At 49.3% G+C, this 15,926-nt stretch overlaps 1 protein-coding gene across 1 annotated transcript; it reads left to right on the forward strand.

Annotated features, from left to right (window-relative positions):
• Positions 2,315–12,247, forward strand: CHRNA1 (cholinergic receptor nicotinic alpha 1 subunit). The gene is given in 9 exon segments (XM_021400336.1): positions 2,315–6,363; positions 6,365–6,514; positions 6,632–6,676; positions 7,009–7,118; positions 7,237–7,432; positions 8,053–8,290; positions 9,343–9,566; positions 10,461–10,700; positions 12,082–12,247. Coding segments are annotated over 9 exon segments (1,524 nt in total). The 5' UTR covers positions 2,315–6,174; the 3' UTR covers positions 12,214–12,247.

Below are 15,926 nucleotides of genomic sequence, written 5' to 3' on the forward strand. Positions count from 1 at the left end.
TCCCCTCAGGCAGCCAGGAGGAGGAAGAATCACCTCAGAGTTGCAACCAGCTGCTCTCTTCTCTGAGCGGTCAGCTGCCTCCCTGCATCGCATACTTCCCTCCTGTGCCCAGGCTGAAAGGGAGGGGAGGGTAGGAAGCAGTTCTCCTGGAAGAAAGGTGGTAAAGCTGGTTTGCACATGGGTAAGTGTATGTGGAGTGCTGGTGGAGAAGCTTGACAAAGGCTCCTACAGCGTTCTCTGTAGCTGGTGAGTTGATCCAAGGGTTTCCAGTGCTGCAGGATGCGCCTACAGTTGGCACCTGGATGGCCATGTTGGAGCCACCCCAGTGGCACTGAGCAGGGCAGAGAGCACAGCCAGGAGCAGCAGTGAGCAGAGGGAGACCTGCCTGGGCCTTCTGATGGAGAAGGGGGAGGTGCTGGAAACAAGCACAGGGGATGGTGGTGGTCAGGGGACCTGAGTGGAGTCTGGGGGGAAAGAATATTTCAGTGAAGATAAAGCAGGATCAAGTTAATTCCCAAAATGTGATTGGGGCAGGTAATTGCCTTAAAAAAATTAAATACTGGAATTATTGGGGAAATGGACACTTAGGACAGTGCATGGGGTGTGACTGGGAGCTTTGGGGAAAAATCTTTTGTTGATTAGAGTCTGTTCATGCCTATGGCACTGGGATGGAGGCTTGGCTTTGCCACATTACCTGGCAGGATGGAAAACCTTCTCCATACGGGTTCGTGCTATACTAAGCTTCTGCCTCCCACAGTGGCAAAGGAGGAAGTAAAGGCTCCTAGAAGGCAGCTCTGGTGTACTCACCCTGTTCTCAGTCTGGTTTTCCCTGCTGATGGACATTCTGTGGTGTTTGTATTATGGCTAAAATTACATCGCAACAAGGGGAAAGAAAACATTTAGTGAGCCTAGCAATCGTGGATTGCTTTTTTAGTCATGCAAAATTACTGCTTAGCAACTGCGGATCAGACCTGGAAAGCTTATGTAATGTATGAGGATGGGGGGTTAGGAAACGCGTTGCGGGTAGAAATGATTGCTGAGTGCCATTACCCACTCCGGAGCCCCAGCGCTGACGGCATCCTCACGCTGGCCTGCTCTGCTCCCTGCACAGCGCTTCTCATGCCACCTTCTGTGTATCAGTTTGACAGTAGGATTCACGAGCTGCCCTAATTCCTATCGCTGGCTCTGTGGTCAGGGTGCCGTTTGTTCTTACTGGAGCTCTCCCAAGAGCGATGTCAATAAGCTGCTCAAGGAGTTTAAGAGCTTTTGGTTGGTATCCTTTCCTATTCCTCCTGTGTGTGTCGCGTCTCAAGGACGCACACAGCTCCTCGTATTGCCTGGGTCTGTATCGCTCTGCCTCAGTGGATTGTGGAAAATGATTCTTGGGCTTCTGGGACCCTTTGATTAATGTATTTCCTGAGGCAATTAGGCATGGCTTGAAAAAAAATCTTGGCAGCGAACCAGGATATTCATTTCCGAGCGCTGTGTTGTCTGTGATTTTTTTTTTTTCCTTTTCGCTATGAATTTTAGAATTTGAATGTAGAGCTTTTTGCCTCTTTTTCCATGCTTTACTGCTAACTGTGTCAGTAATGCAAACAAGATTGCCCAAACTATTAGCATGATGCATTTTTTGGATGAATATTCATTCGGTGGCATACCGCAAGGCCTGCTGGAAGGATTGCTCGCTGAGCCCAGGACTTAGTGCAGCTGGGGGAAGCAGCCATGGGCCTGCAGGGTGCTGGGGCCTGGTGCTCCCCTTCTGGTGGGAGGGAATTCAGCCCCCCCCACCCCAGTCCCTCATTCCATCTGCAGCACTGGCAGTGGATCTGGCCTTGCTCCTAAACTGTCACGTTAGTTTGCTAATAGTGTTAATTAAGAACAAAGCTGTTCTGCTGTGACACCTGCACCTGAGTCTCCTTCAGTCATGAGAGGCTTTAACAGGCAGCCTTGGCCCAGCTGAGCATGGTCTGCTGCGGTTTGCTGGAACAGCGGCAGGCGGCCCTGTGGGGTGCTCCTCCATTTCAGTGAAGGCAGCGTGGGCTATCAGGCTCTGTAGGTGCTGCAGGCATTGCCCAGGCACTGTGCAGGTGTGTGTAAGCACAGGCTGTGGCCTTTAAAACACAGTGCTGCATGACACCTCTGCATGGATGTGGCTGTGGTCTGCCAGGGAGATAAACTTCATGATGAGACTAATTTGAGATAGAATCATAGAATTAGCTAGGTTGGAAAAGACCTACAAGATCATCCAGTCCAACCATCCACCTACCACCAATAACCCCACTAAACCATGTCTCTCAACGCTATATCTAAAGATAGATGTTGTTTGGACTGGTTCAGCTGGAGCTCTTTATTTTGATTCCAGTTTCTCTTGTGCTGCTTTTGCTCCTGCATTGCTTATAGAACCACAGAATCATGAAGGTTGGAAAAGACCACTGAGATCATCTAGTCCAACTACCAACCCAACCCCACCATGCCCACTAACCCACGTTCCCAGGTGCCACATCACAGTGAAGTAGCCTGGTGCTTGGTTCCACCTGGACGGGCTGCTGGACCACGGAGCCGTGCTGGCTGCAGTGTATTCCAGCACCTTGTGTTGTTATTTTAATACTTCAGTTGTGGCTTTGAAGGTGTTTCTTCAGTTGAGGACTTGGTGTTGGTTTTTCTGCTTCCTTGGTTATAAACACGAACCTATAAGCTCGCTGCTGGCCAACACAGCGGACAAAGGTGGCAGAGAGCCTCCAGCCTGCAAGGGGGCAAAGTCAACCTGGAGCATGGCAGGTGAGAGGTGCACAACAGGGACCACAGAAGTCAGTATTTTCCATTAATTACCAACAAGACACGGTGCATGCACTGGCAGAGCTCCCAAAGCGAGCGATAGAAGTGAACGTTCTGGCATGCAGTCAGCAGCTGCTGGGGCACACTGACAGGGCAATGGGGCTGTGGGACCAACCTGAGCTCACTGGGGGCTCTGGGCAGTGAGCAGTGCTTCCCGAGGTGAGATGGATGCTTTGCAGAGCCCTGCTGCATGTGCTCTGCCAATCTGTGTAGTTTCAGAGCTAGAAGAAAAATAAACTCACCCCTGTGTGTTTGCTCAGTTAATGCTGGCTGTGAAAGACTTGCTGCCACGATCCTAGGTGCTGTGGGGCTCCCATGGGGCCGTAGAGGCGTTTACAAGTGGCAGATTTTATCCCAGCTGCATGGAGAGTGACTGTGGGGTGTGACAGAGGTGACAGTGTGCAAGGGTTGTGCCAGTGGTCTCCTCATGCACCAGCACTCCGGAGAACTCGTGTCCTAACAGAGCTGAGGGGATGTGACTATTCCTGCTGGACTGGGTAAGAGAAGGTAACCAGTGAAACATGCTGCCCACACCATCAGCTTGCCTTTCTCCCAGCAGTGTGGTGTGGCTTCCCCAGAATTTCTGTAGGAAAGCTCTGAAGTCCAGCACATGGCCAAAACGCATCACCGTGCACAGGAGCTGGGCAAGCAGCTTGCTTTGCGTAAAGCTGGAAGCAATAGTCTGCACTGCAGGTACTCCAGCAGAGAGCCAAACCTTTTTTAAAATAGTGTATTTAAAGCTGTAAGCGTGAGCACCTGGAGATGTCCCTCAGGGTAAGTGTAGTCCCACTTGGGAAAACTGCTGTATGAAGTGGGATGTGGGTAAGGTGATTGCAGAAGTTGGGAAGCACCACCCTCTACTTTTTATACTTGCAGTAACTCAGCTTTGTACTTACAAAAGCAAATTTGCATCAGATATGTATCCAAGGTACAATAGGATGATGCCAAGCCATCTCCAGAGGTGGGTGCTCATAGGAGCACACTTGTACGCCCAGAGCTTGCTTAGACCCTGCTTTGGGTGTGGGCCTGGTCAGCGTGCAGTGGACTCCTGTCCTGCAGCCCTCGACACCCACCTGCTGTGCTACAGTGGCCCCATGGCGAGTGGCCGGCTGTGGGAGGGCTGGCATGGTACATGAGCTGCTCTGGTGTGGGAACTGGCACAGATGCCCACTGCCAGCTGCCTTCTGTCCAGGGCAGTCATAACTCACTGTGACCAGAAATGCCACTCTCCTGGCACTAAAATATGTTAAAAAGTGCACCAGCAACACTGTGAGCGGCCTGGGAATGGGGAAAGCGGCCGCTGGTGCTGATGGCGTTATTCGAGGTGATCATTATTCTTTGGATTAACCTCAGTCCTGCATCCCCCGTGCAGCCTGCAGGGCTGTGGCAGGGTGCCCATGGGCTGGTGCATTGCTGGCGGTGCTGCCGTGCCTGCAGCAGCTGCAGGCCGCCCTCCACTATGGGATCGGGGACAATGGGAGCTGCCGGCGCAACGCAAGGCCGCAGCCACGGGGAGGTTTTACGTGAGGGTAAATGTAAATGCAGAGGCTGGGTGTTGGGGTAGTGGCAGAGTGTACGAGGAGGAGAGTTTTAAGAACAAAATACACATAAAAAATAAAATTAAGGCATCCATCATGGAGCAGCTGGCAGGCAGCATAGAGGACAGCCCTGAGAAATACAAATACAGCTGGTGTCACCCAGAGGCGAAGCTGAGGAAGCTCTCCGTGGGAATGCTTTGTGGAAAGGAACGCTCAGGGCGCACTGTGCGGCAGGTACAGCTGGGCAGCCAGGCTGCAGCCCCTCTCCAGAGCAGGTGTGAGGGAAGTGCACAGGATGGGGTGTGCAGTGCTCCGCAGGACGCAATCCCAGCCCCCGCAGCTCATGGCTGTGGGGCTTCTGCGGCAGAGCTCAGTGCTGTACGTAACAGAATGACACTCATTCACCCAACTGTTTTCTGCCCTTCTCCAGAATATTGTACAGACCCCACCAAAGCCCTTTCTCTCTCTGGCTTCTCCTCCATGTTGAAAGGCCATACTCGCACCTGACATGGAAATGTCTTTGTTCTTTTCTCCTGTGTCTTTTCCATACTGCCCTTTGACCAAAACTATGAGCAGCACTCAGGACATCATGGATTTGTAGCACCTGCTCTGCTGTGGAAGCGAGTCTAATTTCCCTACCCTTTGCCTTTGCACAGCTCAGTAAGTCCAGAGGCATCTATGGGAAGGTTCTCCCTGCCATCACGGTTATTTAGGTTAGCTCAAAGCTTTCAAGGCAGGGACGCTACCCCATGCCTCCTGAATGTCCCAGGAGATTCAAGGTGATGGATCTCTCTTGAATGTATTTATTCACTGCTCCGAAGTTCCACCCATGGAGCAGAGGGAACAGAGCCTGCGCATAGCCAGTATGTGGTCAGGGTGCAGTGGGAACAGCGGCTGATCTGTTTGCCCTGGGAAAAGGGAGATCCCAAACTGGGCAAGCTGCTCTGGTCACAGGGTGATGCGTGGCCTTGTTCCCAGCTTAGGATGTCTGTTGTGTGGGTTTTTTTTAACCACAGCTCACAATGCCGCTCAGGAAAAAATGGCCTTTGGTGAACGTTAGGAGCCATCTGAGTGGTGAAACACATTGTGCTCCCATTCCACAGCCCATGCGGCGGCCCTCAGCTGTCATGCCTGGAACAGGTGGTGTAAGGCAATCCCTGGGCAGCCATGCCCCCTAGCCCCCCCGGGCAGACCTTAAAGGCACTGCGTGTCCCCGGCTCCATGGCACTGAGAGGAGCAGGCTCAGGTGATGGAGCTCTGCTGTGTGCTGCTCCTGATCTTCTCTGCAGGTAAATGGCGTGTTTTGGCAACCACCTTGGGCACGCCGGTTCCTCCCTGCGGGTGTGGGACTATGGCTTTGCATGTGCGTTGGTGTGGATGTGTGACCTGGGAGCAGCCTGTCCCAAGGGAGGTTGTACGGGCACAACGTGTTGTTTAATGAGAGCTTTGGCATGTGCTGATAGCAGCTGAAACATTCCCAATTTCAGCCGCCAGATACTTTGCAGTGAGGAGTTTGTGTTTAGTTGTTTTCATCTTTGTCATCTTCCTGCCATGCTCCCATTTACACTTGTGCAAAATTTATTTCAAAACATGTGAGATGCTCTAGCAAACGTGACTTGACATGTAAAAGTTTATCAGCTGTGGGACTGCTGACAAGAAGGCGGGATTGTTTTGCAACTGCTTTATAATTTTTTTAATAACAGCTTTGTGATGCTAAACCTTTTTCACTAAATCCCAGAAGTGAGCTGAACTCCTGCCAAGCTCCCAGAAGGCAGCAGTGTGAAGGGCTTTAGTTGGACTAATGAAGTGCAGCACAACCCCTGACCCGGCCACGATGCTGTGCTCACAGAGTGGAGAGGGAGGCATGAATTACAAGGGGGCTGCACAGAGAGCGTGGTCTCGCCGGCTGCAGAGCTGGCCGAGGGCAGCACTTCTCTGGGCCAGCCCCATGGTGCATCCCAACCCTCCCACTGATGCCACATCATCATCCTGCAGCCAGCCCAGCCCTGTGCTATGAGCACGAGACGCGCCTTGTCGACGACCTGTTCCGGGACTACAACAAGGTGGTGCGCCCCGTCGAGAATCATCGCGATGCCGTCGTCGTCACCGTCGGGCTGCAGCTCATTCAGCTCATCAATGTGGTATGCAGTGGGCAGCTGGAACTGCCACTCTGCGTGCTATCGCCAAATGGCGTTGCTCTCCTTCAATCCCAATGCTTGCTACTCGTGTCTCCTTTCTCTTTTTTTTTTTCCTTCAAGGATGAAGTAAATCAGATTGTAACAACCAACGTACGCCTGAAGCAGGTAACCCTAAATATTGCTAACCATTCTTTCCCACTCACATAAATACACCGGCACAGTTGGGAGTGAGCTACTTTTGGGGCACCCTGGCCAGCGGGTGGGGTCGTAGGGTATTTCTTTGTTCTCCAGCCTCAAGGACAAAAAAGCATTTTGCAGCTGATCATTCCTTCTATGACAGCATTTGAAACAGTAGACCTTGGATATGTGGGGAGGGGGGGGCAAATAGTATGTGCTGATACTTTCCTGCATGGCCCAAAGCAAGGAGGCAAGCATCCCTCGGAGGTGTCAAGTAGTGCTGGAAGAGGTTCTCACCAGCTGCAATCCTCTCTCTGCAGCAATGGACAGACATCAACCTGAAGTGGAACCCAGATGACTATGGCGGCGTGAAACAAATCCGAATCCCATCAGATGACATCTGGCGCCCGGATCTTGTCCTTTACAACAAGTAAGCAGTGGGGAGCAGAGCTGGTGGGACCAGAGCCTGGGCAGCAGCTTCTTTGCCTGGTCAGCCTGGCTGCCCCTAGGACACTGGGCAGCTGCAAGCATCCTTCTTCCTTCCACAGCGCGGACGGCGATTTTGCCATTGTTAAATACACCAAGGTCCTTCTGGAACACACAGGAAAGATCACCTGGACGCCTCCTGCTATCTTTAAAAGTTACTGTGAAATTATAGTCACGTACTTCCCATTCGACCAGCAGAACTGTAGCATGAAGCTGGGAACGTGGACGTATGACGGTACAATGGTGGTTATCAACCCGGTAAGCAACGGTTTGGTAACTGGGAAAAGCAGCGGGGACTTGGGTATGTTGTTAGGGAATTCTCAGGTTTAAAATGGAACGTAATCTTGTTTTGACTGAAAAACAAGGTGCTACCAGTATAATATAAAAGCCACATTTGTAGGTGTAGTACAAAATTGCCCAGTTTGACTTCTGAAATTCTGCATATGCTTACTTCCTATGCTCCTGCCCCCCTAAACCTTCTGCCTGCTTATCCTCTTCACAGCCTAGTGCCGCTGTTTCTGGTGCTGTCCGTTCTGCTTTTGTTTTCCTTATTTTGTGGGGGTGATTTTTCTCTGCTCATGACTTTGTTTGCTTTCTGCCTCCTCAGGTATGTCTCCTATCTGTAAATATTTAAGTAGTCTTTCCCGTTAGCAGACTATCTGTAACTCCTTCTGTAAAATATTTAGTTGAACACTGCGCAGAGGATGATATTCTAAGGCAAAATCACATAAATAAGAATGGATATTTCAGTCACAAAAACGCACGAAGCACCTGAGTTACTGGAAATTCTGAGAGGCTGCACCATGTGAGTTTTGTTCAGAACATCTAGTATTAGCAATACGTTACATCTGTGCTGTGGTGGGGTTTTTTGCTGTCAGGAGAGCGACCGTCCCGACCTAAGTAACTTCATGGAGAGCGGCGAGTGGGTGATGAAGGACTACCGCGGCTGGAAGCACTGGGTTTACTATGCCTGCTGCCCGGACACTCCCTACCTGGACATCACATACCACTTCCTGATGCAGCGCCTGCCACTCTACTTCATCGTCAATGTCATCATCCCCTGCCTGCTCTTCTCCTTTTTGACCGGGTTTGTTTTTTATCTACCCACAGATTCAGGTACGTGAGTTTAGTCATTCTTCTGGCATAGAAATTGCTCTCCTAACAAGTTTTGGAGAAATTCTGAGCTCTTGAAGTCGGCGGCCAACTTGAAGGACAGCATGTGCTAAACTGGTGTTTCAGCTCAAAACTACAGTTCTAAACATTCTGCAAATGAAGTGAAACTATTCATTTAGATAAATCGGGTGGATTTCCCATAGAAAACACTGATTAACCATCCAGTTGACTTCTGCAAAGCAAAGATTTGGCTAGCTGATGTTCTGATTTTGTTCCTCAGGCCAAAATGTTCATATGCCAAACAGTACCTGAGCAATGAGGGGCAGAGACTCCTCACACTGTGTTGGAGCAGAGACCTTGTGGTCTGCACACACATGGGTTCATTGACATAGAGTAATTCTGGCTTCTTCTGGCCTGCTTCATCTCTGCTGAGCAGCTCTGCTGCAGAAAGCTTGTGCCTCCTGCAACCATTTCCCATGCTTTATTCATTTTTCTTGGCATCAGCCTTTCACCCTGCTTAATTGCACTGAGCCCCTTCTGGGGAAGACCTCTGCACAACATCTTGGTGGAGAACTTTCCATGAAGTTGAAGCGGATAGAAAATAGCTGTGCCAATCATGCCTTGTGGTTCAGTTCTGACGCACTACTTACTGAAAGCTGATCCCTGGCGCCAGATGCACTTTTTGTCATCTCATGCTGTGCTGAGGCAGCCAGCCCCAGGAGGCTGTGGAGCCATTAACCAGGTGCATGCACCTCATCAATCAAATCCCACAGTCCATGGGGTGCTCCTGGCAAAGAAGCTTTCCGCACACACCACCTGTACCTTAGTCCAGTCATACCTGGTGATTTCCACCCCAGTGCTGGTGTTGGTGCTGTGAGGTGCTGGGGTCTGGCCAGATTCGGTGCTGCTTTGGGAGCTGGGAGAAATGGTAGTACTCCAAATTCATGAAAACTTGTGTGTGAATAGCCTTCATCCACATGCAAACTTCTCAAACTGACACTCTAAGCGCTGAATGATATCAGCAGCAGTGGTATTGTCTTCTTTTTGCATTGCAGGTGAGAAAATGACTCTCAGCATCTCTGTCTTGCTGTCACTGACTGTGTTCCTGCTGGTCATCGTGGAGCTGATTCCCTCCACCTCCAGCGCAGTGCCTCTGATAGGCAAATACATGTTGTTTACCATGGTGTTTGTCATCGCTTCCATCATCATCACGGTCATCGTTATCAACACCCACCACCGCTCCCCCAGCACTCACACCATGCCGCACTGGGTCAGGAAGGTGAGCTCCAGGGCTTTGCACATTTCCTCTTTTCCACGGAGTACTGCTCATTTTGTTAGCAGGTTTTCACCTAATAGTCAGCAAGAACTGAGGAATCACAGAATTCTGTCATAGAATGGCTTACGTTGAATGGGGCTTTAAAGATCATTGAGCTCCAACCCCCTGCCATGGGCAGGGCTGCTACTCACCAGATCACGCTGCCCAAGGCCCCATCCAACCTGGCCTTGAACACACCAGGGATGGGACATCCACAGCCTAGCTGCTCCTTTATGTGACAAAACTGCCCACTGGGTAGGGTCCTGCAGGAAACAGGTGAGGCAAAACAGGGGCAGCTGATGGTATAGGGAGAGGAAAGCAGGTCAGCTGGGCTAAAGTGGTCTTACTGGTCTAATTGTCCCTCCTACTGCAGAACACTTCTGCCAGCCAGGGGCCAGGCCCTTCAGGTCACGCGAACTGCACTGTAATAGCAAAGTCAAGCACAGGTAGCCAAAAGACACCTCCTCAAAGAGCGTTCCCCAAACCAGGCCCCTAGGCTGTGTGTCTCAAGCTGGATAGGGTCAGTAGAGCCATGTCAGCTGGCAGCAGTGTGAGCCTGGCCAGTGGTGGCACCACCCTTGTCTACACGGATAGGCTACACAGATAGGAAAAGCTGCTTTTGGAGAGCACGTGGCAGGCCGTGGGGTGACCCTGCCTGCCCCAGGACACGAGGCAGACAAGAAGCACAGTGTGAATGCAGCATGTGGCATGACATACTCCAAAGTGGAATTTCTAGCAAGTCCAAGAGAGGAAGCTGTCTGCGACTGGCGCAGCTCCCCTCTGTTTATTGCAGAGCTGCATCTGCACAGCAGCCCCTCCAAACAGGAGCCCTCCTCTTCTGCCTCTTTTTTTTTCCAGATCTTTATTGACACAATCCCAAACATCATGTTTTTCTCTACAATGAAACGACCATCCAGGGATAAACCAGACAAGAAAATTTTTGCAGAAGATATTGATATTTCTGAAATTTCCGGGAAGCAAGGCCCCGTGCCTGTCAACTTCTATTCCCCTCTTACCAAAAATCCAGATGTGAAAAATGCTATAGAGGGAATCAAATACATTGCGGAAACGATGAAGTCAGACCAAGAATCCAGTAATGTAAGGCATTCTTTGTGCATGATTCATTTCTTGCTTTCATACTGCTTCATCTTTTTTTTTTTTCCCTTCAATTACCCAGGCCCCAAAAAAACACTCCAAACCCCGTTTTGGCTTTAGCAGGGGACAGTCTCCTGCCTGTGTTGTGGTCATTTAAGGAGTGACAGATAGTAGTCACAGCTGGTAAATGAATCTCAGTTTGAAAAAGAGGAGAGAAAAAAGTGGCAACATTAAGGTTTTCTTAACAGGGTGTGGGAAGCCACAGAGATGGCGCATGAGTAGCAAAGCAGTTTCCAGAAGCAGTTCTGTAACGCATTCCTCCTGTCCCCTGCTCGGGCATCTTCCCACAGGGATCAGCCATCTTCTTTGCTTTTGAAAGGCCAGAAGGTGAGCGCAACTGCAGAATTCAGATGTAGTTTTATTTGGGAAGCCTGAGGTGTGACTTGTGGATGATAATTCCAGTTTCAATAAGGTTTTGTGTTGATCCATGCATGCTACAAGCAGTCCGTGCAAGTGAGGCACATCATGAGCTGCTGTGATTACTGACTTTTTCCACACTGCAAGCCAAAGGAAGGATAAATGCGTGCAGAGTCACATATGGCAGTGTTCCACAGGAAAACCTAGCTCTGCCTCCTCCGATCACGTTCAGTGCAATTAACCCCCTCTTTCATTTCAATGTTTGCAACTTGCACAGCTTTTAAATGGATAATTCAGGATCAGCCCTTCACCTTTCTTACTGCTGTTTAGCAGCAGATGCCCAGTGGTGACAGCCTACAGATGGGGAGGGGCCTCTGTGGGACAATAATCTGGCCTCTCCTTCACCCAGGCAGAATTTACACCACGGTGTTTGTTCCTGTGGCCGCATTCCAGGAGCGTGTGAAATGGCTCCGGTTGGAGTCTCATGTTCCCGGTGGCTCCTCCGCAGATCAAGCGTTACCTTCAGCAGGGCTGGCATGGTTTCAGTGCCTCTGGGCTCAGCTTCCTTCTGTGCGTACAAGGAGGGTCTTTGGTTACTGGCAAGTGTTCCCTTCGGAAGTGGAGCCAGCTGTTTGGGTCATCTAGACTCCACTGATATCACTTCCAGAGCATTTCAAAAGTCGCATTCCCAAAATAAACCAAAGGCCGTGGCTTCTGAAGGCTGTCACGTCATTGCCTTCGCTTGCAAGACACACTAAAGCAGTACTGATTAGCAGTGCTCTCTAAATGAATTCCAGCAGCTTCTTCCACTTGTGGTGCACCTCAGGCAAAAGGAAAGGGTGACTAAGGATGGGATGTGTTGGTCCTTAGGGCAGAGTTACAGGGTAGAAATGTGCTCAGGCCCAATCGTACCCATTACAAACACAACTCTGCAGAAATCTTACTGTCTCCTTTCTTTCTTCTTCAGGCAGCCGATGAGTGGAAGTTCGTTGCGATGGTGCTCGATCATCTTCTCCTTGTAATATTTATGCTAGTCTGCATTATTGGAACATTAGCTGTATTTGCTGGTCGCCTTATTGAATTAAATCAGCAAGGATGAACATCAAATGGAAACTATTTGCTGCCCCGGTCAGTGCTGGAAAGCATCTTAAATGCTAAAACCTGGTCAGCCCTGGAAGTTTCCCCCAGGTCTGAGCAGGGATAATAAAATGTGCTTAGCACTTTGGAGCTGCTGCTTGGTGCCATTTCACTGCCAAAATGACACACTTGCTCTACTGCTAGACTGAATGCCTGTCAGCCAGATTTGGGTCCATTTTACCATTTATTAGAAATGTTAACATTTTGATAAGACTGTCTGACTTTGTTATCCACAAATATGGTTCTAGTGACATCAATAGCAGTAATAAGCTTTAGCTGAGCTATAAATCTGTATGCAACTTTAGCTTTCAAGCTGGTTCCAGTATCTGCTCTGCAGTTTTGGTGTTGGCAGTGTCACAAATGACTCTTCTTGTAACACTGGCTGTAACCAGCAGAAGTGTCTCAAGCTCCTTGGTTAAGCATCTGATTTCTGCATACAAATCAGAAATCACTGACTATCATGTGTGACTATCAGCAGAACTCATGGGCAAGCAAAGAGGAGGGAACGTTCCTTGTTGTGAAATGGATCCACAGTTGTTTCTTGCTGTGTAGGCCTGAGGTAAAGGACTTGCTGAGGAAATTTTTCACCCTTTATCACTGAGCTCTGCTCTGTGGCCACACAAATAATGTACAGACAGAGAGCAAGTGCACCTCGGTGTCCCTCTTCATACCGAGTAATAGTAATGTGAGGGCAGCTTCATATTTTGGGGTGCTCAGTACAACATCTTAACCGCACCTCTGCTCCCTGAAAAGTGCCTCCTGACCTGCTGAAAAGCATCACGAGCATCAGTCAGATACAGCACCTCAACGATCGTTCCGATGGAACTGTGTATGACAAAAGGATAGGCCCTCCCCCGCAAATCGGCCGATTTAACCAAGCTTCCTTCAAATGTTGAGCAGCAGCTCACTCTAGTGACAAAAGCGGGTAGCTGCTTTCGTCCAAAAACCTCTACAGTAAAAATCTACAGTGTTGTAGCTTTTTTTAGTAAATATTCAACCCCAAAAACAAGCCTATGTTTGTTTCAGTACTACGGTGTGGAAGTTCAAGTAGCTCTGCCTGTTATTCTCAAAAACAGACAAGCAGAAGTGTGGCAAACTATACAAATTACTCATCTTTCAAAGCTGGTTGTCCAAACCAGTAGGGCTACTTTGCTAACATCTGTAAAACAATTTGTTGTGAGTTTAATAAAATAACACGTATTATGTTTGTGTTCTACAAGAACGTGTTGTGTCTGCAAAGGACAGGCATTTGAAATGCTCTGTGGGGAAAATCAGGCAGTTGTGTATACTCTGTTCATGCATAGGGCTGTTTGGACAATGTTTTGATGAGCTGCAGTCCTCACCAAAACACTTTGGGCAGGTTGGTCAGCCACTCGCAGCACTCTGCTCACTTGTAGCACTCTGCTCGGCTCTTTGAGTTTTGATGCCGGTAATCTTTGCCTCTCTGGATGATCGTTAACCTTGTAAACAATGGCCAGAGATGTATGCTGAGGTAAACCTCTGCTGACAGATGGAGTGCTTGCTGCAGCTCTGCTTAACTTCAGCAAAGCTTCCAGCCCTTGGGTGGAGCCATGCAGCTCACCAGCTTGTCAGCAGCTGAGCTGCAGTGTAGCTGTGCCTGTGATGCTTACGCTGGGAGACCGTGATTGGCACTGAAGTGGCAGGACAATCCTTCTGGGGAACCTGTGGTTGAATCTTGGAGTTAAAACCAGCAAGTAACAAGATATGTGAGAAAGCAGTTGCATTACCTTTATTCAGCTTCCTCAAGGCATCCCTCTGGGTACTGGTCTCCAAATTCCATCTCTGGTATGTGTGTGCTCACCTCTCCAGCTCTGCCTCTCTCCATATGCAGGTAGCTGCCATGTTGGAGTCATTTCCTTTCCCATCCTCAGAGAAAGCTCTGAAATTACTTATTTGAAAATTTTTATTTGTGATGATTTGTTCTGTCTTATGGGCACAATAAACCTTCTGCCTTCCCATCACGCAGTCTTGATGAACTAGGCATGTCTCAAACGTGTGGCACTGGGGGGAAACAGCAAACGCCTTCCCTTCCTGGGCTGCAGAATCTGTCCCCTGACTCTCTGCGCAGCTGGTCCTCCAAACATCAACAGGGCGCCTCAGGGGGAAGTTGACGTGCACCTCTTTTTTGGCACTGAATGCTCAGTCTGTGCAAGCCACCTTTAATTTCTGGTCTATCTCACCTTTATGATAATGTTTCTCTTAGGTATCACTGATAGCCTCTGTTACTGGTATCCATCCACTGAAACAGAATGCCCTTATCCATATCCAGTCTGTCTTTTTATCTGCTACTGTCCTTTTAAAGTGTCAGCACATCTACGTATCTGTTAGAATAGTAGCTTTGGAGCTTGTAGATGGGCTGTCTCAGTCGCTGTCAAAGCTAATTTGCTGTCGATGTGTAAGTACATGCTGCCTGACAACTTCTCATTTGCAGTGCTGCAGCCTCTCCCTGCCCCTGTAGCGCTGAGCTGTGGGCTCTCCCACTTGTGTCTCACCAGAGCTCCAGGGAGGGGGTCCTGGGCACCACCTGGGCAATCACACATGCTGCTCTGCTGCCCCATGGCCCAACAGGCAAATTTCAGATCTGAGCTTCAACTAGCAATTCTACTGATACACAGCTTCACTGACTGTGATGTTTCTCTAGTAAGCACACGAAGTAATACCATCCAAGCACTGTGGCACTGCACTGAGCAGCCCCAGCTTAGCTGAAGGCTGCTGTGCTGGGTGAGGTGTCATCCTGACAGAGCTCCCAGCAGTTACCTTCTCCCTCTTTTAGCTGCCAGCTTCTCGCTGCTTAGAAGTGGTTTTGTTCACTTTGATCTTGTGGATAACACCCTATTTATATCCTTAATAGAATGGCTCTCTGGAATGTCTCCATCTTCTTAACTCTGATTCTCTTTCCAATTTTTTAACAATTTGGCAATTAACTTTCCCCTTCGCATCCCTTTAGCTGACCTTCAGCTACTCTCTACTGTACCGTGGACAATTTGCCCTTCGAGATGCAGTCATCCCAAATTTCTTTCCCCTTTTGTACTTGCACAGCTCAGGAGACCTGACTTTTCCGAGGGGGTTACTTGAATTTTTAAAAGTCCATTATCTTGTACCAGTTCCAAGGGAGCAATTTCACCTCTGCATGAGTCTGTAATCAGAACAGGCTGCTGCTCTCTATCGGCACCAGGCAGATGAGCCAAATGTGATGGCCTTGTTCTGTCTGTTCAGCCAGCTGCATCTTGGCTTCTTAAAACATAACTGAACTGTTAACAGAGCAAACAGAAAAATGACATTCACCAAACTCTAAATGCTTGATCATGAGTACACATTTGCCAGATCTGATCATTGCCCTCGCTCTTACTGCCACCTTTTTGCAGTTGGAGAGTTTTTAAGAAAAGAGATTGTTTATTTTTTTCAGGCCACTGTAAGAGAATGTAAGTACTTGTTTTCCTGCAGGCTGTGAGCTGCTGCCAGCCCCCTTGCTGCAGCCCTCTCCCCATGAGGGCAGTGTGAGTTTCACCAGCATGCTGACTCAGCAGTTCCTGTTTCCACAGCTGAAGCAAACCACAGGGGCAGGGGACAGCAGGGTGAGAGCGTAATGCAGGCCTGCAGAATGCAGAACACTGTGCTGCTGTTGGGGGAAGGACATATCTTACACCCCTGGAA

This window comes from Numida meleagris, chromosome 5, assembly GCF_002078875.1.
Source record: "Numida meleagris isolate 19003 breed g44 Domestic line chromosome 5, NumMel1.0, whole genome shotgun sequence".
Lineage (NCBI taxonomy): Eukaryota > Metazoa > Chordata > Aves > Galliformes > Numididae > Numida > Numida meleagris.